Here is a 24,321-nt window from a genome sequence, read left to right on the forward strand (position 1 = left end):
TGCATCAAGGAACGGTTCTTGCAAGGGGCAGGCATCTGTGCAAATGCAATTGCAGGTGCCTAATTCCAGTGTGCACATCTTCCTGCTCATAACTTTGAAAATCTGACTTTTCGTTTCCACTGCTCTGCTTCTTAGACACCTGCTTTGTACTGAATGGGATACAAGGCCCAATCTTGCCGGGCTGAAGGTTATGACAGTCATCAGCAAAGATGGATTCCATTTTGCGGCAGACTTACGCCAAGAGTCAGCTCTGTAACAAAGACTCTTTTATTAGAAATGGGCGGGGCACATAGCTAGTGAAAAAACACACAGGCTTTAGGTAGTGTTTCATTCTGTCTTCACCAGATAAGCTCAGCTGGCAGCTGGCAAAGGAAAGTAATCACAACAACACACGATGGCACAGGTAACCCAGGGAATCCAGTGCTTGGGCATGATTTTAAAGTCTGTTGAGATCTGAACGCAAATGAACATTCTGGCATTAATCAGTGCACAGTAGGCATGTATTTTACCTCTGGATCACTTTTTCCAGGAGGTATTGTGAAGCTCTGTGTGTCTTATGTTAAGTATATTTGTTCTCCATCAAAGACATTCCTGATACCAACAGAACCAATAAGTCTCAGACCATTTAAAAAAAGTAAAGTTGGCCAGATTCACTGAAGCTGGCACAAGGAGGTATAAGTTGCACCTCCCTTGCCAGAAGGCTGGGGATTCACCTTGAAGGAGAATAGGCACTGTTGCCAGCGCCAGCCCCCACCCTGAGTTTCCATGGTTGGGGAGTCATTTATCTCCCAGTAGAGTCCCCCCCAAGAACTCGGCCAATAGGCTGCTGCAGAGATTCACTGACTCAGTTGCCCTGGCCCTCCCGTCTGCCTATTTACCCTTTCCCACTGCTCAAGAACAAGGCAGCATTCAATAAAACTGAAAGGAAACAAATTTAAAACTAAAATAAGCAAAACATTTTTTAAACAATACACAATTTACCGGTGGAACTCATTGCCACAAGATGCCATGGGGCCAAGAGCTTAGTAGGATTTAGAAAAGTATTAATGATTCATTCTCACCATTGGTCTGACACAACTTCCATTAATTTCAGTTGGAGTTGCATCAGGCCTTGTGAAGAGGAGGACTGAGAAAGAGAGTGGAGCTATTAACTGTTATATTGTTAGAGCCTTTCAGAAATCAAAATTGGCCTGCAAGATGAAAGGGAGATTGAGGAAAGATGGATGCTCCATGGAAAGCTGGAGATGCTCACTTGGGTGTCCCATTCTAAAACTGAGCCACAGAGGGACTGGGGAAAAAAAAACACTTCACCCTTCCCCCACACCACGTAAAAGTTAAACTAAATGAAAAAGACTTGCTCTGCATAGGACTATTCAAATGTCACCTATACTTGCCCAATCCACATTTACCCAGACTAAGGAAATTACCTGTGCGAGGAGACCTGGCTGGATCTGAAGAGACTGGGCCCCAGGAGCCTGAGTGACAATCGGAACAGCATTCTCCATCCGTACAGAATACCCAGCATGCTTTGAAGGGGAGGCTTGTAATCCTGTTCCATGAACAGAGAAGGGACAGAGTTAATCAGCAGCAGCACCGGCCAGAAGAGGAGCCTGATTTTCAGAGGTGTTCTGCTGCCACAACTCTAACTGAAGTCAATGGGAACGGCAGGTGCTCAGCACCTCTGAAAAACCAGGACCTCGATTCCCACTTATTACATCCACCCAAATGTATTACACCCCAGCCCAAGGAGATCTACCAACTTTTGGCAGACACGACACACGCACGAGGCCGAAGACAAGACTTTTCCAAGGACACCAGCAGATTACCCCTCTTTAAACCTTGTGCATGCTTTTAGAATGTCTTAAATGTAGCAGAAGACATCATAACGTAACCTACATCTGGAGGCAATTCTACAGGAGGAAGGCACAAGTTAATGGGTTTTTTTTTTTTTTCAAATTAAGCCTGTTATTCTCCAGTCTGGCTAGAGACAGCCACCATAGATGGCTAGGAAAATACACTACAGGGTGAGAGCGCTGCCTGCTGATGAAAGTGGGAGATTGGGAATCAAGAATACAGGGTTCTACACTCCACTCTGCACTGTCTCACTTTGTAACTCTGGACTTGACTAGGATTTAAAGGCACATCACCAGAATGAATTAGTCAACACATTCTGAAGCTATAGTGTCAGTAATGCCCTGTCTACTTTGGGGGACTCTAGGCTTCAACTGGTGTGAAAGTTAACACTGCAAGATCCTTGTATAAAAGGGGTTAGAGTATTGCCAAGTATTATTGTTGATAGATTCTGCCCTACCCGGACCAAATCTCAGCTTTTGTCTAGCCTGGGGATTTGCCTCTGATATAGCTATTGGTGTAACTATGCAGGAGCAGCCCCTATCATAGACAGGCAAAGCTGCTGTGTGCCCCAGCGCTGCTTACCCTGGTTTCAAGCAGGAGTGTTGTCCACAGGGCCAAACAGCAGCTATGCCTGTCTACACTAGTTGCAGTGGTGCAGCTGTACTGATGACTGGCCACTGATGTCCATAATTGGGGCGAATTTCCAGGCTAGACATCTTACTTTCTAGCTCATTAACCTGCTGAGTCACCCTGTGGAAACTGGATCACTGAGCAACCTGGGAATTGGTCAGTAAAATATTCCATTCTTTTCAGGTTTGCCAAAACAAGATGGAGGTTCTTGAAAATACCCTGATCAGGGTAATGAACAATGAGCATCACAATCTCACCTCCCTCCCTCCACCCCCGAGTCATCAGCCGCAACCCAACTGCTCCAAAGGTTCTCCTCACTTCTAGATTTTCTTCCTTCAGGAAGATTTGCTGGAGGGAGTTTTCAAAAGAGAACCCAATCAAACAGCAGAGGGACTGGCTGTGAGGGGGAAGGCCTGTTTCTTACCTTGGAAGCCTGGAGGACATACAATGAGGGCTTGCTGGAAGGGGTCAGGCCGGGCACAGATCTGCGCCGTTCCCGTCTGCAGGGGCATGCTTCGCTGGGCCACTGCGGCCATGGATGCTGCTGAAGGCTGGTAGAGTGCAGATTGGTAGTTTAGTATGGAGACTTCAGGGTTGGCTAAGGAAATAGTGGCACTGGTGGAGGTGGGAGCCAGGTTGGTGGCCTAAAGGAATGATGGGAATTAAACAAAACAAAAAAAATGAGGGAGATGGTATGTTGGAAGAAGCAAATCTAAAAATAAATGAACCTAAATAAAACCAGCAAACAAAAAATAAAGGAGGAGCAAAACAGAAAACTGAGGAGTGCAGAGGCAAGGGTGGGTGACATGGGCAAAAGGAGCACACTGAGCATGACCAGTGAGGCCTTCTATCAACTGGGGCTGCTTCCAACCACCCCACATCCCAGTTTGTTGTCCAAGGAGTCTCCAGAATGGAGCACGTCTCCTCAGGATGGATTTAATTTGGGACAATAGGGAGGAGACAGGAAAGAAAGGGGCTCAAAAGGAACTGGTCACACAAAGTCAAGCTGCTCTGTAAACGCTTCTGGCACTTCCTGTGGGAAACCTGGCAAGATCAGTTCTGCCCCCAACACAAACTTGTTAGGAGAATTTGGAAATTCCCACTCATCTGCCCATCACAACTACACATTTCTTTTGCTGAGAAAACCCAAGGCAGCTCTTCCCTTCCCTCCACCCCCACTTAAAAAAACAAAACAAAAAAAACCAGGCGTTAGATGACGGAAACACAAGAGATAGTTGGAAACCTAACCTATGGATGGGAGATGAAACAGGAGAAATGGCCCATAGGTCTGGTTTTTGACTTACAGTAAGAATGTTGGAACTTCCTGATACTGGTAGAGCCTCACCCAAATCTTTGCTACTGTTTGACACGCAGGGACAGATTCTTCCACCCGTATTCAAGCTAAGCAGCGCTAACAGTCTCATTGGAAGGAACTTTTGGTGGAGTAAGTAACTACTCAGTGTGAGTAAAGGTGACAGAGTCTGGCCCTTCCAGTAGTGGTGATGCTGTTTGGTTATAGTAAATGGTGCCAATCGGTGCTTGGGAGAGGTTAAGCAGCAGGAATTTGGGGAGTTTGTAAGCAGTCTGACTCTCCAGTCTGAGTTCCAAAAGCAAGCAAGCAAGGATACCTGTATTTTTAAACTGACAACCCACTACATTTAACCATGACACACTAATGACCTATCGCTGCGTACAATTGTGGTGCCCACAGCTTTATGAATAACGTAAAGAAGCCTTTTCTTACCATAAGTGACCAAAAATTGAGCGAGCATGAAATCTAGATTTATAAGATACATGGGATCACTTTGCAAACCAGACTCTTTTGGAGCTTCTATTCCTGTGGCACCAGTCCCTCATGCCACAGTTATATTCATCACCCTTAAATCTTCTTGTTATAACATCAAAACAAGGCGGCTCCCACACCAAAGAGCTCTACAAAACCCTAAGGATGGCAACCTCACCATACTTCAGTCTTTTACTGTCCTATCCAAGAATACCTCCCCTTCCCTTTAATTACTGTAACACAATTCCAAGGGAAACAATTTAAGCTACTGTTTGTTTAAAATACACCAACACTGTACATATCAAGATCATGTGATAGTCCCACTCTCATGTACACGCACCCTCTTTTAAAATCTTTAAAAACCCTCCTATTATGATACAGGAGACCAAAGTGTAAGCAGTAGATATGAATCTACCAACTTCAACTGCAAGCCCTTCGGGGTCGGGACTGTATCTTATTGTGTGTACATACAGTGCCTAGCTCAATGAGGTCCCCATCTCAATTAGGGCCCGTAGGTACTACTGTAAAGACAAAGAATATACAAGGCGAAATACCATCACCAAATGCTAAGACAAGAAGTGAGAGCACTTCATTTTGTTGGTACTGCAGAGTATTGTGTCTGTGATATGAGGATTTAGTTTTACCTCAGCAGTAATATGAATAAATCACTCATGTCTGCCTGATTATCACTGAGTGCAATCCTACTTGTTGCATAGAAGGACACTGCCATCAGATTTTTTTTTCAATACCAACTTTCCAGGGAGGTGGGCCGAATCATCTTCAACAAGATAGACTAAGAAGCCAATATTTCACAGTCACACAAGTGCCATGGAACTAATTCTCCTGTATCAAACACCACGCAGCTAGACAGGGCTCAAGGAGGAGGGTGGCATGTTCTAGTCACAAGGCAGAAAGGAACCATGTTTTTGGGTGTGTGCTGAGAGGAGCACTATGTCTGCTCTCCATTTTCTAGAGCTCTCTAGCTTTCAGGCCCCGGCTGCTGCCAATTCCCATACCTGGTTGTGGACAGTGTTCAGCTGGTTGTTAAAGGTCATGGTCAGGTTGGTCGATGTGCTCGGGGCCACATGGGTGATGAATGGGGTCTTGCTCTGGTTTACCGTGTCATACATATTCACCCGCCGCTTGCAGATCTCCATGTTCTGGAAACAGGACTTGACACTGTTTAGAAAAAGGAATGAGAGGGTGAGAAAGAGAGGAAAAAAAAACCCAGTGAGCATAGTTAACAGTCAGCTATAGAAGCCTAGCTTCAGGTCAGCATTTCTTTGATGGCTGAGACAAGTGATCAGACCATGCTTGGCACTTGTTAGATTAATCAGTGTTTGAATGTCCCCTTCTCCCCACAGCCAAGGTTCGCACTGTTTGTAATGAAAGGGAACTAGCTGGCATTCAATAGAAGACTGCTTTGGCTTAGGATTCTTGAGTGCCCCATCCAGCCTCAGTCCTGCAGTGTAAGTCATAGTCAGCAGCCAAAGCTGTCAGCAGTCAGACAGGAGGGGAAGAAAAATCAAACCAAGAAATAGTGGGTCTTCTTTTGTAACGTGACAGAGAATGGGGAGAAGGGCCAGATAGTCTTGGCTCATTTGGGATGCTCTTTAAGGCAGTTTTAAAAGTCTTTCCCTCTTAGGAGGAAGATTTTGCTGTGTGTGGTCAATGAGACATCTGAAATCTTGCTCAGCACTTTAAAAAATGTTGGTCATTTGAGCTCAATCCTGCAAGATGCTCAACACATTGGCCCCACTCCAATATAGTACCTAAGCATGTGCTTAACTTTAAGCATATGAGTAGTCCCTTTGAAGTTATATGGCTTAAGGACTTTACTGAATCAGGGCTAGAATGCTCCACACCTTGCATGATCGGGCCTTGAGGTTGTCCCAGCCTGCGAGCCAACAGTGGGGGAATGTTTAAATCCCCTCCCCCACAATCCCTCCACACTACCAAAAAAACCCTACTTATTAAATACACACACATATATATTACATGGCAGTGGAAGTATTGAAAAATATTTTGTATCCTCAGAATGCAGCAATATACTGACCGCGCAATATAGTATATAAAACACTGCTGCCCTACTACAGCACAGTCCTTGTGAGGTAGGTAAGTACTATTATTGTTTCATTGTTACAGCTGTGGAAACGAAGGCACAGAGAGGTTAAAGGGACACTATCAATTTAAGTATGGGCAAAATGTACCGACCTGACCATGACCCTTACCAACCAGCTAAACATTGTCCATAATCAGGTACTTTTCAATATTGTTTTAAAATCCAATTCAAATGGTTATTTTTCATCCAATATTTCTCCCAGTGTTTTATACCCAAACCTGAAACTAAGAACCTGACAGTGAGACTGACTATAAAGAAAACAAAAATGAAACTCATTTCCTTGATTTTCATTTGCTAAATGGAGAGAAATTTTTTTAACTAAGTAATGCACATCAGGCTTGAATTTGTGAAATTATTTCACTTTTAATAATCTCAGCTGTTATCAGTAACAGAGATAAAGACGATACTTTATTTTTAAGGTGATAGTGTCCATTTAAAGAAACGTGCCCATGACCACACAGGAATAGTCAGGAATAGACTCCCGAACTCTTGACCACCCAGTCCTGTCCCTTAATGAAGAGACTTTGCTTCCTCTCAAAAGCTCAATAGCTACTTGGTTATGATTATATCTGTTCAATAATTACTCAATGTTGAATCAGATGTAAAAGAATAGGTATATACTTTCATTATGTACAAATTTTTAAAATCTATAAAATACAAGTAATCTGTAAAATATTTAGAAATCTGTGTAAAAGTCAAAAAATCTATGTGGCAAATGTAGAATGCTATTGCATGGATTTTTTTTTGTAGGTTTTAGCAATTAACAACTATTTTTCAAAAAACTTTATAGTAAAACACTGAAAACAGCATACTTATACTTCACATGATACTACCATTGCACGTTACAAAAGAGTACTACAAAAATATAACCTGCTCCCTGTAAGTTAGTGCAATAATATACTGTGTATGCAAAAACATGCATGGAAAGGTGACCAAACAGGTCAGAAAGACTGGCCTTTCCCACAGTTTAATATCCATGCAATCAGAAGATGCAAAGCTGGACACTGGACTCACTTTGCTGCTGCTTTGGGACTAACAAGTACAAAGCCTCAAGGGTTCTTGAGACTTGTAGTCTTTCTCTGAAGCATGTCATAGTAAAACTGCTTCCAGCAACTATGTCTTCTCTACATTTGCATCTGTTTCCTGATTTACTTTCAAGAGCGATTACAGTCCCCAGCAATCCTGGAGGCTTTGAAGTTCCTATTCTCAGGACAATCACAGGCCTGACTTCAAATCAGCCAACCCACATTGTTTAGAGCTTGTTGCAGTTCTGACCAATCAACATTTCCAATGGAGGAAGAATGAGGATGCACACTGAGCTGGCAGGATGTTTAGGATCTAGAGGCCCGATCCTGAAGGTCTAACTCATACAAAAATTTCCACTGAGTTATTCCTGAATAAGAACTGCTATGAATTTTGCCCAAGGAGGGCAAGGGTAAGAACTTCAGAAATGAGGCCCTGATCCATGGAATGATTCCGAATGGCAATGGACTGGGCCCTCAGTCTCTAAAATTTTAAGCAGTTACTGCACATGTAGAAAGAATTGTTGCAAATGAGAGCATGTGATTGCAAATATAAAAGTAGATTTTTGTATATTATTTCAATATTTTCATAAAACACTGACTTATTTATGAACAGCTTTAAACGAAAGTAGAGTTTATTTTCTCTCTGTTTACAGCAATTATCTTGTGTTCATATTGCATTCATCACCTCAGTATCTATTTATCTATCTATGGAACTTATATGGCCCACAGCGTCTGAGCACCTCACAATTTCTAATGTATTCGTCCTCACACCAGCCCTGTGAGTTATGGCAGTGCTATTATCCCTCAGTCACAGATGAGGAGCTGAGGCTCAGACAGTCTAAGAGCTAGATTATTAAAGATTTGTAGGTACGTGCTGATGCAGATATGCACCTACTGGGGTTTTCAAAACCGGGTGCCTAACTCACTTTGAAATCAATGAGTTAGGCAGCTAGACACTTTTAAAAATCCCACTGCACACCTATCTTCATCTAAATATCTTTAAAAATTTGGTCCTACGTGACTTGCCCAGGGTCACACAGGAAGTCGATAGTGGTGCAGGGAACTGCACCCAGGTCTCCAAAGTCCCAGGCTAGTGTATAGTGCTGTTCAGGCCTTATTCTAATGAGAACCATGCCTTACAACAGCCCCGTCAGGCCAGGGAGTATTTCTCTATTCTACAGATGTGGAAACTGAGGTTCAAGTGACTTGTTCAAGGTCACATAGCAAGTCTGAGAGAGAGCTGGGCGCAGAACTGAGATTTCTTGTTTCCAGTTTCTTGCTCTAAGTCAGGAATCCTCAACAAGGGGGCTGAAAACAAGTGTTGGGGTTATGACCACTCTGCCCTCTTTCCAGACTGTTAAACAGAGAATAGTCCCGACCAGACTCCAGCTGGATGGGAAAGGGTTTCTGGGAGGAGGGGGTAGAGTCCACTGTGGATAATGTTGAGAACCACAGCACCAACCCCTGGACTATGCTTCCTCTGCCACATGCATAAGTTGAGTTGATACTACTTGCATATATTTTTTTTCTGTATTTTAATATGAATGTGTGTAATTATTGAATATTTACACAATGAACGTAATACATTCTGCAGTCTTTTGAATGCCGTGCATCAGCAACACATTTCTTATTCATATTAGGTTTTTTGTTTTTGTTTTGTTTTTTAAACAAAAATTAAAATCTTTGGGCCTAAACTCCTTAATGGTGTCCCTTTAAAATACCGTTGCCAAGCCCTTTTATCAACCCAAATGTCCACCCTACAGCCCAGTCTCCCCTCCCATCCTCTTCATCTGCTTTTTCTCTCTGAAAACCCAGCCCAAGGCAGAGAGAAGGAAGCGTACTGTGTGCTATGGGGGAAATCAAGCAAGTGCGTCATGGTGACAAAGGGGTGGTTCAGAGTTTCGATCGGAGTTATCCTCTTATCCGCATCTATAGTCAACATCTTCTTTAACAGATCTATAAACTCCCGCCGGTCTGCCTTTTCCACCAACATATCGCTTCCTTCTAAATCTGTTGTCATATTCACCTGGAAGAGAAGGGACAACAGTTAGAAGGGAGAAGCAGACAGTCAGGTCTCCAGCAGATTATTTTCTCTCTCCTGACTCCACCAGGTTTCTGTCTCTGGAAGAGTAGCTGTTGAGGTCACAAGGAAGAATCTGAGCTGGCAAATCAAATCACCATCAGGCTAGTGCAAGACAAATCTCTACAAAGGCTGTTAAGTATCTAGCTCATTTGGGTCAATGGCTACTGAAGATCTTAGTCACCCTTTGCAGCTTTTGAACAGCTTCTGTGTGGTAATAGACAAGCTCTGACAATCATTATGTATCAAATAAAGCACTATACAATTAGACTACTTAATTGTGTGTCCTGCAATGACAACAACAACAACAAAAACACAAACAAAAAAGATCTTGGTAAGTTTATGGGGAACATCACTATTTATATATCAGGTACCAGGAAAAGCCTTCATATTAAAATCTTTCCTGATCCCAAGCCTCTCTTTCTACACTTTAGCTAATGAAGCTAAAATATTGAGAATGATCTTACACAAACTCTGGATCAAAAATGTCATGGGTCATTTTGCTGGCATTAACTTTAGTAGCCTCATACCAAGTTCACTATTACAACAACAAAACAAATAGATAATAGTAATAAACACTTTTCCTTTACAGGTAGCAAAGTGCTTTACAAAGTGGGTAAACATCCTCCTTATTTTACAGACTGGGGAACCTGAGGCATAGAGAAGTTAAGTGACTCACCCGAGGTCACGTAGGAAGTTAGTGGCAGAGCTAGGAATAGAACCTAGTACGTGTGAAACTCCTAGTTACTCAACCACTCTGCTTTATGTCACTTTTATGACTATATATCTGGTCTTTTCTGGAGGGATCCAACACATGATAACTGGGAGTTGGCTGGATTGGTGCAGACCTGGTGTTTCTCAGGGGTTTGCCCAAAGCAGCATATATGCAGAAGTGATGTCGCGCCCCATTTGTTTGCCTTGCTCAGAAGCACAAGGAGAGATCTTGCTAGTTACTCACCAACATTCTTACCTGTGCCATATCATCCAAACAGTTGAAAATGTACTTCCTTGCTTCCTTCGACTTAATCCCCGTCTCTGCCTCATGATCATCTGGTGTCTGCTCAAGACAGGGGAAAGGCAGTTACCTGAGTGGCCCTTGCATCTATGTAGGGTAATATGCCAGCTCAGATGGATACCTCAAAGTCCATCTCTATACAAAGCCATAGGCATGGTTTGACTTCTGTATTTTGGGGGAAGGGGGCAGCTCCAGTCAGGCCAATGAGGCTGCGCATGGGGGGAAAGTTCCATGCCTACCCGAGGCTTGCAGTTTTGGGGGGCAACGCTCCCCAGGCCCCCCTCCCCAAACTACACCATGGACAAAGCCACCTATCTCTTCCCCGAACTAGTAACCAAAATAGTAGCCAAATACATTTATATAGCACCTCTCATGCCTAAAGAATCCCAGAGTGCTTTACTGACTAAGATAGTCCCAATCATTGTTAAGCTAAAGGGCTCACTGTTGACAACACCAGACACAGTGCAGCTGAACATGTTGCTATCACGGATCCAGGAACAATTTTTTATACCATCATCTATTTTAATTGTTAAAATGGAAATGTGTGTGTTAACTAGACAGGTATTAAAAACAAATTCCACCCAGGGGCAGGTTAAATTAAACATCACTTCATCAACGACAACTATCAGCCATAGATAGGGAAGATATAAACAACAACCCTAAATTGATAGGCTAGTACTTCTCTGTCTAAGGGTAAGTCTACACTACAATAAAAAGCACCTGAGGCAATGAGCCTCAGAGCCTGGGTTAGCTGACTCGGATTCATAGGGCTTGCGCTACCGGGCTAAAAATAGCAGCGTAAATGTTCGCGCTCGTGCACCCAGGTTCTGAGACCCTCCCCCTTCACCGGGTTTCAGAGCCTGGTCTCCAGTCCAAGTGGGAACATCTACACTGGTATTTTTAGCCCCAGAGCATAAGCCCAAGTCAGTGGACCCATCATTTGAGACTTGCTGCTGTGGGTTTTTACTTTGCAGTGCAGATATGCCCTTAGTTAAACTAAAATAGTCCCGTCCACAATATCCCCAGGCTGGGCAGCTCCTGATTGAAGAGATTTTCAGGTTCACTTTGGACTTTAAGCTTCTACAATGCAGTGCCAGGCACTAATTGCAAAGCCATTGGCCAACCAAGGGCTGCCTACTTTTGTTACAACAGTTTTACCTCAGCTCATACCCATCCCAACATCTCAGTTTTGGGAAGCATCTCAACGCATTGCAAAGAGATGAGACCCACACTCGGACTTAACAGAATGTCGCCTTACTTCCAGTCTACTATTGCAAGATGAAGGAAACAAGGAAATATCTTCCTACCTTTAGCCTCCACAATGGATACGGTGAGTCTGTATCCCTGTTGAAAAATCTTGTTGTCTTTGTTCCTGAACTTAACAAATACTCTGCTGGTAAGCCCTGTGTCTGTGAAATATAGCGAATCTGTAAGAGAAGGATGAGAGGTCACTGTTCATCTGGTGAAGATCTGTGGTGGTCTTCCTTTCAGGAGGGCAGGAGGCATTAAAAACAATGGAACAAAGAAAGAGAGAAAAGGTGGTGTCAAGTTGGGCTTTATCAAGGATATACTAAAAGGAATGAAAGAAAGAGAATTCCCATAGACTTTAATGGCATTTCCACCTTTACCATTAATGTCTCAGGGCATTTACCCTGGAAGTCTATAAAAGATTCTTCCTTTAGCTTCTAAAGTCTGTGGGAATTTCTCCCTTTATCTTCAGACTTTAAAGGTAAAAGAGAATGCCCACACATTTTAATGGTGTGTTTTTATTGACTTAGAGCTTTTCAAGTTCTCGTCTCTATAAGGTATGTAATTTCATAACTTGGGACTTCTTTTATTTTTTTGGAGCAGCTCAGAGGATAAAGCAGATGAAGCCAATATCGGTGAACCGAAGCGGCCTATATATTGAAGCAAATGTACACCATCATTCTGTGTCGTGTACTAAATCTACAGTGTTTATATCGCTTACTGCATTTGTCATGTCAATGACTTTCACGGACTCTGCCTAGCTGGCATACACAGAACCACGGACGTTATGCATACGTGTCTAAGAGTGGAGAATTCTTTTTTTCATTTAGTAGAGAAAAAGTATGTGAGCATTTAATTAAAGGCTGACATAATGTTGACATAGGATGGCATATGAACCCTTAACTTCAGCATTTCCTGACTTCTTGATTGCTTCACTTTGAAAACTTAATGTCCTTCTAATGCAGGAAATGCCACAGACAAAACGCTCGGTATTTTTCAAAGAAAAGATGGAAAGAAATGAAAAAAAATCATAAGCAGCAGCTTCAGTCTTGAGGACCTCAAAACGCTGCTGGCCCTCACCCATATGAAGTGCCCACCCTTGCTGTGGAGCTCCTTCGGTACATCCAAGCAAGGCTCCCTCCTGCACACCTTACAAACTTCAATAGCCCCTCTTCACCCCACTACCAACCTTACAAATCCACACAGCCTGAGGCAAAGACTCAGTTTCCGTGCCGGCCCATTGCACAAGCTCCACAATATACTTGACTAGAGCAGACTTTGCACTACTATAAGTCAACCGTATACAGGCGTGTGAGGAGTCCTTCCTCAACTGTGCACTTTCTCAGTTTATCTCTGGAGGGGAGTCTACTGCTCATGCTCAGTATGTGATTTTCAAAGGCACAAAACTGATTTCCGCTGGAACAGCTAAAGGCACTGAATCTCAGTGAGGGCTATTTCCATGCCAGATTTCACTTTCAAAGCCGTGGCTGAAATACTATTAAAAAAGAAAACTCTCAGGAATGTTCTCATAATGGGAAAAGTGTACTATATTTCTTTTCGTCACTCTCCTTTTCCCTTAGGCTTTCCCCAAAAAGATCACTTTCAGACAGAGCCCAAGCCCCCAGTTTCAGAAAGGAATGGGCAACTGAAAAAAGGTGGTTAGAACAGAAACTGTTATCTAACCTGAACTGTAGAGGTTGCTGCATCTCCTGTTATAGAGATAGGAGAGGAACATTAAAGTCTATGGGGCTGATCTTCAGTTAGCTTTAATTATCACAACTCAGTTGAATTCAATGGAGCTATGACAGTTGACAGCAGCTGAGGATCTGCCCCAAAGACCATTCTTTTTCTTTTCATTGATTTTAATATATGTCCTCATTAGGGGATTATAAAAAGCAACTGAGTTCACACAATTTCTTATAACAAATAAATCTTCATTTAATACTTGCTGTTAAGCAGAGTAAGGATGGCAGCTCTGTTCAGTGATTAGAGATCATCTACAGAGCTTTCTAGTCAACAGGAACTTATACTCTTGATTGACAGTTCACTTAGGCAGTCAGTTCTTAAAGGCACAGTACTAAATATCTTATTGGTTACCTAGAACGCTACAGGTGGATGAAAAAGTAGTCTTAGGATATTAAAAATCAAACACACATATCTTCCATCAGCAAAGAATAGAAAGTTAACAGTCTGTCCCTTCTGACACAAGAAAGAAAAAGTTTCTGTGTTTCTGTTAACAGCAAGTGCAGCATCCATACCAACCTGATCGTACTCTGAAGCTCCTGGGTATAAAGGCCAGCCCAAGAACAGCTCTGCAATAACACATCCCAGAGACCACATGTCAATTGCTTCACAGAATGGTAAACCAAGGATGATTTCAGGGGCTCTGCAAAAGAACAGATGAGAAAGCATTAACCATTGTAAAACACACACTGTCATTTGTTTAGAATTCCATGTAATCAGCAACCCTCAAGAAGCTATTTGCAGTGAACAACAAGTTTTATTGGTCCCATAAAGCCCAGGAACCATGGTATATATTCGAGAGTGCTGTCTTCTGGCACCTTATCTGTTAACCAACTCCTAACACACATACAGACATCACCTTTATAGGACACTCCTATAACACCATATACTGAGCTCTTATATTTCACTTTTCATCTATAGATGTGAATTTTCTTAACAAAAGAGATAAGTATCACTATCCCCATTTTACAGATGGGACATTGAGGCACAGTGGTGAAGTGACTCGCCCAAGTTGCTGCAGCTGGGAATAGAACCCAGGTCTCCTGATGCCCGGTCCAGTGTCCTCGTCATGGCATAATGCTGATTCTCTTTTACATACGGCCGTCCATGTATAAAACTCAAAGTGATTTATAAATATTCATATTTAATTAAGCTTTACAACAGTCCTGTAAGGTACAAAAGCATTGTTGCTCTTATTTTACAGATGAATGTACTGTAGAACAGAGAAATAACACAACACCACCATAGCTACATGGAGTTATGGGCAATGCCAGGAAAAGAACCCAGGAATCCTGGCTCCCAAGGTTGTGTTGTAGGCACAGGCCACATTTTCCATCTGCTTTCAGCTGGGGAAGGGAGAAAGGGGATATTTAGGGTCCCCTTATCTGTCTCTCCAAATATGACTGGTTTGTTTCAACAGACGCCAACTGAAGCAAAGCAGACTTCTGAGCAGTACATTTTAGCATTAGCTCTGCTTAGGAAATGTAAAGGAGGCACTGAAGTCTCTTACCTGAGCCTGCTTGATACTGTACGGTTTCAGAGTAACAGCTGTGTTAGTCTGTATTCGCAAAAAGAAAAGGAGTACTTGTGGCACCTTAGAGACTAACCAATTTATTTGAGCATAAGCTTTCGTGAGCTACAGCTCACTTCATCGGATGCATGTATTTAATGATTAACTTAATGAAGTGCTTAAGAACAAAAGCCCTCTACTATCTGCAAAGCTTTGGTCCATTCAGGTCACCACTAGCAGAGACACCCATACAACAGGGGAAATGCTTTTCTTCCCGTTTTTAAAACAGAGACTTCCAGCATTAAAATTGAGACCATTTTAAAAACTTAGATTGTGCTTCCACAGAACACTAGTGTCCCAAAAAATACTTTCATTTTCCTAGCAACTTTAGTCCAAGAGCTTCAAAACCCTTTATAAACAATGAAAACTCATCATGCCTATGATGCCTCAGTACCCCTGTGAAGTAGATAAATATCATTATCCCCATTTACAGATGGGGAAACTGAGGAATAGACATAGTGTTGTCAACTCTTGTGATTTTTATTGTGAGTCTCACAATTTTATCCTGAGTACCACATTACTTGATGTTTCCTTAAAGCCCCAGCTTCTGGAGTCAGGTGATTATATTAGATTCTCAACTTTCCTTTCCTGCAGAGAAAAGCTTGAAAACATGAACCCTAAAGGCTCAAACACCATCAGAAAAATAAAGCTCCCCAAATGTATTATTTTTAAAGTATCATGATTTTTAAACTAATCTCATAATGGGGGGGGAGGGGACTGACCCACAGTTTTCAAATGCTTGTGTTGGCAATATTGATCAATTGCCTCAGTCCATATTAGAGTGAGAATTAGAACCCAGGAGTCCTGACTCCCAAACCCCTTCTCCAACCACTATACTGTCTCCTGAAGTATGTCATTTTTCATTGAGATAGCAACCAATGCCAGCAGGAGATTCAGACCTGCTAATTGCAATTGAAAACATATTGTTTTCCAGCAAACGCCACTGCTTACTCATGAAGAGACATAACTTCAGAGAGGAGCTGTGCAAAACGGGGGAGGTTTTCTTTATTTAAGAAACAAGCAAAGACACACCAATGAGAGCCCATACCCCAATCTCAGCACAAAACCCTCTTCAACACTGGGCTGACTTGCAGCGATAAAAACAAAAACTTGGCTCCAAACCCGGCAACCCAGAATCTGAAAATTAAGGCACCCTAAGCCTGGGCTGATTCTGCCATCCCCACACAGAGTACACTATAGGTCTGAGTTAAAAAAAAAACAACAATCATCCCGCATCAGCGCTCCTATTTTCTTTTGTGATTGCTATAAGCTTTTATACCCACCATTCCTTTGCATTAGTATGCCTGTCACTGCCAACTTTTTATTCCAGTATTACAGCGCCAGTCAGGAGAATGGCAAAGGGTTAATTTCCAGATCTTCATCTATATTCCCCTCCCTTCCTTGTCCGCTTCTTCATTCCTTCCACAGTGGATGACACCCAGACAAAAATGCAGAAAGAGAAAGAAGACAGCTAGGATGACCTGAATCTCATTACTATGTAAATCCTGCATTCAAAGCCATCTGCCTCTCCCTGTCTGCCTGCATGTTATGAATGAAGCCTCCCTGGTCACTAATGAGAGTTCAATCTCGCACTGTCTGAACTTGAAATCCCATCCACTAACTCCCTACGTCAGGGAAGACATAGAATGTCATCCAGAAGCCTCCCCACCCATGAAAAATCATCTCCACTGCTGCCAAATACAGGTATCACCCTTCCACTATCCACAACAACTTCCCCATCTCGACCATTCTTATTTATTTATTTACTGTTCCTGTAAGGAGCTAGATTGACAGCCCTGGACACTGCAGTCCTCTGTTTCCCCAAACAAGAAGCTTCCACATGTGCTTCCAGATTATCTGCCATTAGATACCTCCTCTGTATTTTACAGGGCTAAAATTCATATCTATTTTTGGGAGCATAGGAATTGCCAAACTGGATCAGGTCTTGATCCATCTGGTCAAGTAGCCTCCCTCGCACAGCAGTCAATATCAACTACTTCAGAGGAGGGGGCCAGAAACCTTGTAAAGAAATAACCTGCCCATAGAAATTTCTTCCTAACCACTGTCCGTCAGACGTTGGTTTATGTCTTGAAGTATGGGCATATGTTTGCTTTATGAATTTTTATCTAATCTAACATAACAAGGGATACTCTCCTTATCCATCTATACGGGCATAATAATTTTTTTAATCTTACTAAGCCGTTGACCTTAATGATAAATTGTGGCAATGAGTTTCACAGGCTAAAGTGTATTTGGTTTTATAGGATAAGTTTGTTGCCTTTCACTTCACATTGCCTTGTTACTATAACGGGCAAAAGGTTAAAAGGGAGCACTGGATTCATCTTCTCCTATGCCATTCATTATTTTTATACCTCTCTCATTTCCCTCTTATTTGTGGGTCTCTCTAAACTAAACAGTTCTAATCTTTTTCAGTTTTCCGTCATGAGAATGTCCTTCCATGCCTCCAATCATGTTTGGTACCCGATTCTAAACTCCTTCTATTTTTGCTATAACTTTTTAGAGATGGGATGATCAGAAGTGAATACAGTATTCAAAGTGGGGACGTACCATCAATTTACATAATGGTATTAGAAGAGCTGCAGAATTATTTTACATCCCATTCCTTTCCGATCCTACCATTTTGTTTGCTTTTGGACCAACGCTGTGCATTTCAGCAGATGTTTAGCCTGAACACCACCATGCAGGTCTTTCTCCTGAGTGGTTACAATTAATTTATAACTCAATAATATCTAGGAGTAGTTCAATTTTTTTCCTTTCAATGTGCGCTACCTTATATTTGTTAACATTGAATTTCATCTGCCACCTTTCTGCCTATTCCCCGGTTAAGTGCCTGAGCAGTTCTTCACTGTCTTTGGTAATCTTGACTCACCTTCATAATTCTGTGGCATCTGCAAATTTTAGCACCCTATGGTTCCCTACTTTTTCCAGATTGTGAATAAATATATGAAATAAATTCCGGTTCTAGTATGAGACCTTGAGTCACCCCTTTGTTTATACTTTCATTCTTAGATCATTCAAATTCAGCTCAGATACTCAAAGAGTGGCATAATTTTATTCCAAAGGAAGGAAAAGTTTGTCATATCTTAAAACACCATTTCAGCTGCACCAGGGTCTAGCAACATCAGGAGCTCTTGCACAGATGACTCTACCATTCTACCAGCCATTTTCAGCACAGAGTCAATTCAACCTGCTCAAAGTAAGTCTGGGTGAGGTTGTGTTGAACCAGTGTTGCAGGGGGACCTAGTTAAAGTGCAGGCTAGTGCAGCAGGGTAAGGTTTGTGTGGTATCTGCTGTGTGCATGGAGGATGCTGTGCTCCAACATCACTGTGGTTCCCTGACTTCCTAAGCAGGGACTGCTGCTCTAGGCTTGCCAGTGGTGGGAAATGTTGTGAGGAGAAGTATCTCCCAGCCTGCCTAAGGCAACGAGGACCTAGAACCTCTGTTGACGGAGTATTTCAACCTCCTCCCATGGCCAGGAGTTTGTAAGGAAAAGGGGAAGGTTCTTCAATACCACAGGAAGGCTCAGCAGAGACAAATAGAAGATAATGGGTAGCAAATCGCATACCAAAAGCAGCCAACACTAGGCCCAGCAGAGTTTCTGAAGCCACCTTTGCAGTGAGGTTAACTGGAGCTCCTCCTTTTTCAGGATTATACAAATACACCTCCCACATCCATCCCTACTCTCCCCTCCTCCACCGGACACCCCTCTCCACACACGCCAGCCCTAATCCCCTCCCACCTCTCTCTACTATCCCTGTCTAAAAGCACAAAACCTGGTCCAGGTGACTCACACTTTTCTATCCCAGGACCTAAGGGGCCGGGGGCCCGCGGGAGAGTTGGGAAAAGGAGAGAAAGCAAACTTTGTATTTTGGAAAAGTAAAACCAAAACCAGCTTCAAGCTTTTGTTGCCAATAGCATCCCACTCTTCAGGAAAGTGCATTAGAGCTGAGGGCCTGTAGGAAAGGAGAGATTCAGGAGCTAGTGAGGTAGCAGGGTGAGCTCGCTGGACACCCCAGCATGTGCAGGAACGTCCCAAGTTTATAATCTCTGCCCTGGCAAAGCACGACTGTGTATTTAAAGCCCTGCTGCAGTACAATCTGTGGCTCCAGCATTAGTCATTAGCTACGTGGGAAAAAACACTCCCTGCCCTCCTCTTCCACAAACCTCCTCAAACTTCTTTCCAGCAAGACACCTCCCTCCACTCCCTACCCACAGGAATGAACCAGGTTTAAAGGACACAAAATCTCAATAGCGTGACTAGGGGATAGAAAGTAAAAGCCATCTGCAGCCAACCTGGAGGAGGTCAAAGGCAGCCAAAAGCGTTTAAGCCTCTGAGATAACAACAGCCAACCCTGCCTTCACCTCTTAGCGCTCTCATCCCCCTTCCCAACTTAATTACTGCACCAGGTGAACTGGATTAAAGTGTCTGTAATGTTAGTGGGAACTCAGTGTTGCTTCCTTCCATTCCCTCCCTCCTCTTGGAGTTGAACTACAGCAGAACTGCATCTGCTAGACAGCTGTTTTCGCTGGCATGAGAACTCGACCCTCGCTCTGTCCACCCAACAGGGTTGCCAGCATCCTAAACCTGCTTGTGATGCCCACAATTCCCCAAATGAAGAAATGCTGCTTCTTTTGTTTGCTTGCTCCTGCCACGTGACCCTATGCCGCTTTTAGGCCTGCCTCCGGCAGAATATTTACTTCAGTGACCCTGCTCTGCGGCAGGGTAATTTCATTGTCTGGTGTTTCTGTCAGGAAAATTAATTACCAGTCTCGCTCACTGGCTTTTTCATCCACCCATCACAGGATGTCGAAAGCGACTGCCAAGGAGTTTCGTTTCCCCAGAGTTGGATTTTGACAGTTGGGCTCCTTCTGAATTTTAAAACTGCCCCGTAGGGTGCCCACCCTCAGATCAGTGGTGGAGCTAACAGGGGCCTGAGGTGACCACACTCCCTGGGGTTCTTTACGTGTATGTGTAGTACCTTTTCAAGCACATTATGCACAGAGACACTTTAGGCATACGCAAGCTAGGCAGCTGGCTAGGGCAGCAGATTTGCAGGAAGCTGGGATGTGCTCTACCCCACGAGTCTGCTGCGGTGTGGACGAACTACGTGCACCCTGACTCGTATTAATGGTTTCTTAACAAGCTTTGATTTAGTCCTCTCAGCAATGGGATGTCATCCTTAACATACACATAGAGGCCTCTGCACAGATCAAGCCCAGCCTGGGAGGGCCCACAGCCCTGCCTGGCCCCTGGTGGTCTCTCCCTGGACTAGCTCCAGCAGAAATGGCTTCCCAGGACAGGTGGGAACCAGGGGGACAAATGGGGTGGCAGGGACTAGGACATGCAGTGGCCACCTCTTCCCCCATCTCCCCATGTCCCCTCCCATCTCAGCTGTCCCTGGGGTCCTGCCCTGCCCCCTGCGTCCTATCCTGACCCACCTGCCCTCCATTTTCCACTGTGTCCTAAACCCTCCGCTCCACCATCACCCCTCTCTGTCCTAGCCTATCTGCCCATCGGCTCCTCAGGGCCTACCCCATCTCCAGTCCTCCTACCCAGCAAGGTCTTGCCCCCCATGCCATCAGCCCCCTTCTCTAGTGTCCTGCCCCACCTGCCCCTGTATCCCATCCCCTCAGCCCATGTGCCCTGTAATCTGTTCCCTGTTTTTCTAGCCTCCCCCCAACAACCTGCCCTGCATGTCCTTGTTCCTGCCATCCTATTTGTCCCCCACTGCATCCTGGACCCTACCTGATCTGTCTCCCATGTGCTGACCTCCATCCCCAACCTGTGTCCAGTCTCCAGCCCACCTGTATTATCCCCGACATTGTTCCTCCCACGTATGGTATGTCCCTCCCTCTTCCTCCTGCTTCATGTCAGGAATATCCCCTCTGGTCTGGGGCAGCTCCTCCTGTACCAAGCCAATAGACAGAACTGAAGGTGGAACTTACTAACAACTCATCACACAGGTCACTCCGCACTTGCCAAACCTGGCAGACATTATTTACCACTCTTGGTGGCCTACATGAACACGAAGTTGGTTGTCTCAGTCCAATTCCTAGCGCACAACTACCCACATCACACAGAACCATCACCGCATCCTTGACATTGACTGGCATCCTCACCAGACTATGCTACTCTCTCACCCCCAATGGGGGCCATTTTAGAAGAAGGTTGTGGGAAGCAAGGGGGAACTTTCACTGGTGTTTCCCATTCTGTGGATGAATAAAGTACTTCGGTATCCAGGGCTGTGCATCTCATATCTTTCAGTGGCCTCTAGAAAAGACAAACTATGAAGCATAGCAGCTATTCACAGCCTGCACATCAAAGGCAGTCGACATTCTCTTTGGTGAGTTGGCAATTGTTTTGATTCTTTACTAGCCAGATAACTCTATTTCTTTGTCCAAGTTTCCACTGTAAGATTTTGCAGGTCATAACAAGGTGAACTGTAGTTCAGAGTGGAAGCTGCAGAGTCTGAGGAATAAACATTTAACCGGGGGAATGCCCCCTCTCATGATATAGACTCACTGAAGTGAGCTCTGGAGGGGCTGGCTTCAGAGTCTGTTTAAGCAGCTCCTTACTCAGCCAGAGGAATCCCTATAAAATAGCAGAAATTCCTTATGACCTAACAGGGCTTGACACTAGCTAGGTCAATAACAGATTTTTTTCAATTTGTAATTAACATTTAAAAAAAAATTCATTCAAGTTGAATGAAACATTTCATCTCAATGTTGAGCATTTAACATCTCTGACGTGTTTTTTTTTTGTTTGGTTGGTTTGGTTTTTTTTACTAAAATTGAAAGAAATTTTTAATTCAAAATTAAAACGTTTCATGTTGGAAACATCAAAACAAAACATTTTGATTTTTTCAGGGATTTTTTTTTAAGATTTGTTTTGTTTTGAAACAAAACCGACCCGAATTTGGTGCTACTGAATCAGCATTTTTCACCAAAAACTGGTATTGGTGCCCAGCTCTACTTAGCACCCTATCCCTGGAGTTGCCCAGCTCCGGTCACAAGAGATCTGCCATGGACCGGAGTCTCTCACACAGCAAACCGAGCACTACCACAAGCACTAGGCTACTAGGCCAGAAAACTGTTGCATTTTTAAAATGATCAATAGTCAGCACTAGACAGATTTCAGCCAGGCCAGGGGACAGTGAAGTGGCAGGGAAGGACACAACATAGGGATGCCACCAATTCTATCAGCTACATAGTGTATTGGACACGCATGAACATGTTTAATTTGTTTATGCTTCTGGAGACTCTGACGGGCACTGCTAACGATCCACCATCCTTTATTTTTCACTCTTCAGATGCAGACACACTCAACTTCCTGCTAAGGATTCTGGGTGTAGCCCAGCAATCATTTCCTGTGCTAAGTAGTATTGTCGTCATACCCATCACTGGAGAGAGCTCATAATAGTATGCGCACACCTATCATCATGATGAATCCCACAGGATTAGTTTCCAGGACATTTCCCCCACCAAAAAAGGTAGACATTCAGCTCTCCAAAGTCCGTATGAACTAAGAGGAATGAAGGTTGTATCAACTCAGCATTTGGTAAGGGTTTATGTTACAGGACATAAATATAATGGGCAGAACATGTATACTTGCCAATGACATGGTTACAGCAATCCCTGTATTTCTGTGCTAAGTAGCGTGCAACTGGGAGTGCTGGAGGGAAAGGCCAGGCAGATCTTACTGCGTATTTACCAAGTGCATGCACAGTTGTATCTGTCTTAAGAACAGAGGGCATGTGACATGGGAATTACTTTTGGACTCAGTAAGGGTAATTACCAAGTAAGCGTCAGGAACCTGTAGTTACTATAGGGTATTTAACAACAAATAAATCACAGAATCAGGGACTAAAACAACTTCCCCTGAGACGGACTATTAATGACGTAGCAGCATGCTGATAGGTAAGGCAGAAAAATACCCGCCTTGCCTCATCCCCAGAGGCTCGGCCCTCTGCAATTAAACGGAATAGAAGAGTCAAGTATTGCCTATTGCATACTGTGCTTACTTGTGACACATTGTCAATCCAATATCTATATAATACATGTGGAAAAGTGTAACTTACTATTGTGTCTTTATTAGGCCTTTGTTTGTACTCATTTTCCCTACGTGGCTTCACTCCACGTTTTTTTCCTTTCCTTAGAAAAGAGGATGACAACTCTTTTCCTGTTGGTCTTCAGTGATTGTTTCTTTGTTACCTTATCTTTCTCCTTCTAGCTCCTTATCTCGCTTTCTCTCTCTCTTTTCCTGTATTTGTCTTCTCTGCCTCCTCCTCTATATCTTCGGTGTCTCCAAACTCTCCCTCTTCTCCCTCCAAACTCTCTATCTCCATGTCTCTTTTCTAACTTCCCCGCTCCCCCCGCAACCCCCATGCGTGCATCCTCTTAAACACACAGGGCTAGGAAATATTAAGCCCTAAACACGTAAAGAGGGTGTACACCATCCTATGCATGCAGAAAAAGTATGTACAAGTGGAACCATGGATGTGCTACTAAAGCAGTGGGCTGTGCAAGTGCAGATTGTGCACATCCACTTTTGCAGGTGCAGTCACTCACAAACACCACAAGCGGACACACAAGTCAGGAGCTGACTAAAAATATGACCTAAATCGGGATCCTCACGGCCTGAAAACAGCTGAACCAGAGTTAAAACAGAGCCTCTTTATATTAAGGAAATTGGCCCTGGTTAACCCTGTAATTTAGCCAAGCAAGCTGCAAGGGTGTAAGTCCTGACATCTCCATTAGGGGTTTTGCAGGGGTATACCTACGTCCATATGTACACCAGTGGGAATTGCCTTTAATGGAGAGAGGGCCCGAAAGGAAACCTCCTGCTCACTTTGAACAAGAGACAGAGAAAGAGCACGCAAACAAACAGTGGAAGCTTTGAGCTGGAGAAAACAGCACAGCTGTTCGCAGAAACAAGACAAAAGGTTCAGAACAGTTGCTTTCTCCCTCCCCCCCCACAACCATGTTGTTTACTGAAACCAAGGACTGAAATTTTGCAGGCAAAGCCACTGACAGCAGCCTGTCAGTCTCGGGGGGAGCAAGGGCTTCTTTCAGGATTACGGACCACTACTAAATTGCTCTATCAATTATTAAACCAATCACTCAACTCCTGGTCACCAAAATACAACAGATAAAGCATTTTTCATCCACTCTCCACCAGCTGCTCCCCTCCTCTAGAGCCAGAGGGGAAATCAAAATTCACCTGGTTTATA

The 24,321-nt window shown here is 43.6% G+C and overlaps 1 protein-coding gene across 3 annotated transcripts in view; it reads right to left on the reverse strand.

Annotated features, from left to right (window-relative positions):
• The window catches only part of HIPK2 (homeodomain interacting protein kinase 2), a 189,991-nt gene that overhangs the window by 42,277 nt on the left and 123,393 nt on the right, over nt 1-24,321 (reverse strand). For 2 of the 3 annotated variants that reach the window (XR_012636370.1, XM_074940362.1), the window contains exons 3-9: nt 14,020-14,143; nt 11,817-11,936; nt 10,465-10,551; nt 9,256-9,440; nt 5,284-5,446; nt 2,909-3,128; nt 1,428-1,549 (exon numbers count right to left, since the gene is read on the reverse strand). Coding sequence is in view for 2 of the 3 variants with exons in the window: in XM_074940362.1 (XP_074796463.1) it covers nt 1,428-1,549; nt 2,909-3,128; nt 5,284-5,446; nt 9,256-9,440; nt 10,465-10,551; nt 11,817-11,936; nt 14,020-14,143 (1,021 nt within the window). In the remaining variant the exon portion in view is untranslated. The remainder of the gene's footprint in view (nt 1-1,427; nt 1,550-2,908; nt 3,129-5,283; nt 5,447-9,255; nt 9,441-10,464; nt 10,552-11,816; nt 11,937-14,019; nt 14,144-24,321) is intronic. The other variant, XM_074940376.1, reaches the window with a different exon arrangement.

This window comes from Natator depressus, chromosome 1 (genome assembly GCF_965152275.1).
Source record: "Natator depressus isolate rNatDep1 chromosome 1, rNatDep2.hap1, whole genome shotgun sequence".
NCBI classification, from domain to species: domain Eukaryota; kingdom Metazoa; phylum Chordata; order Testudines; family Cheloniidae; genus Natator; species Natator depressus.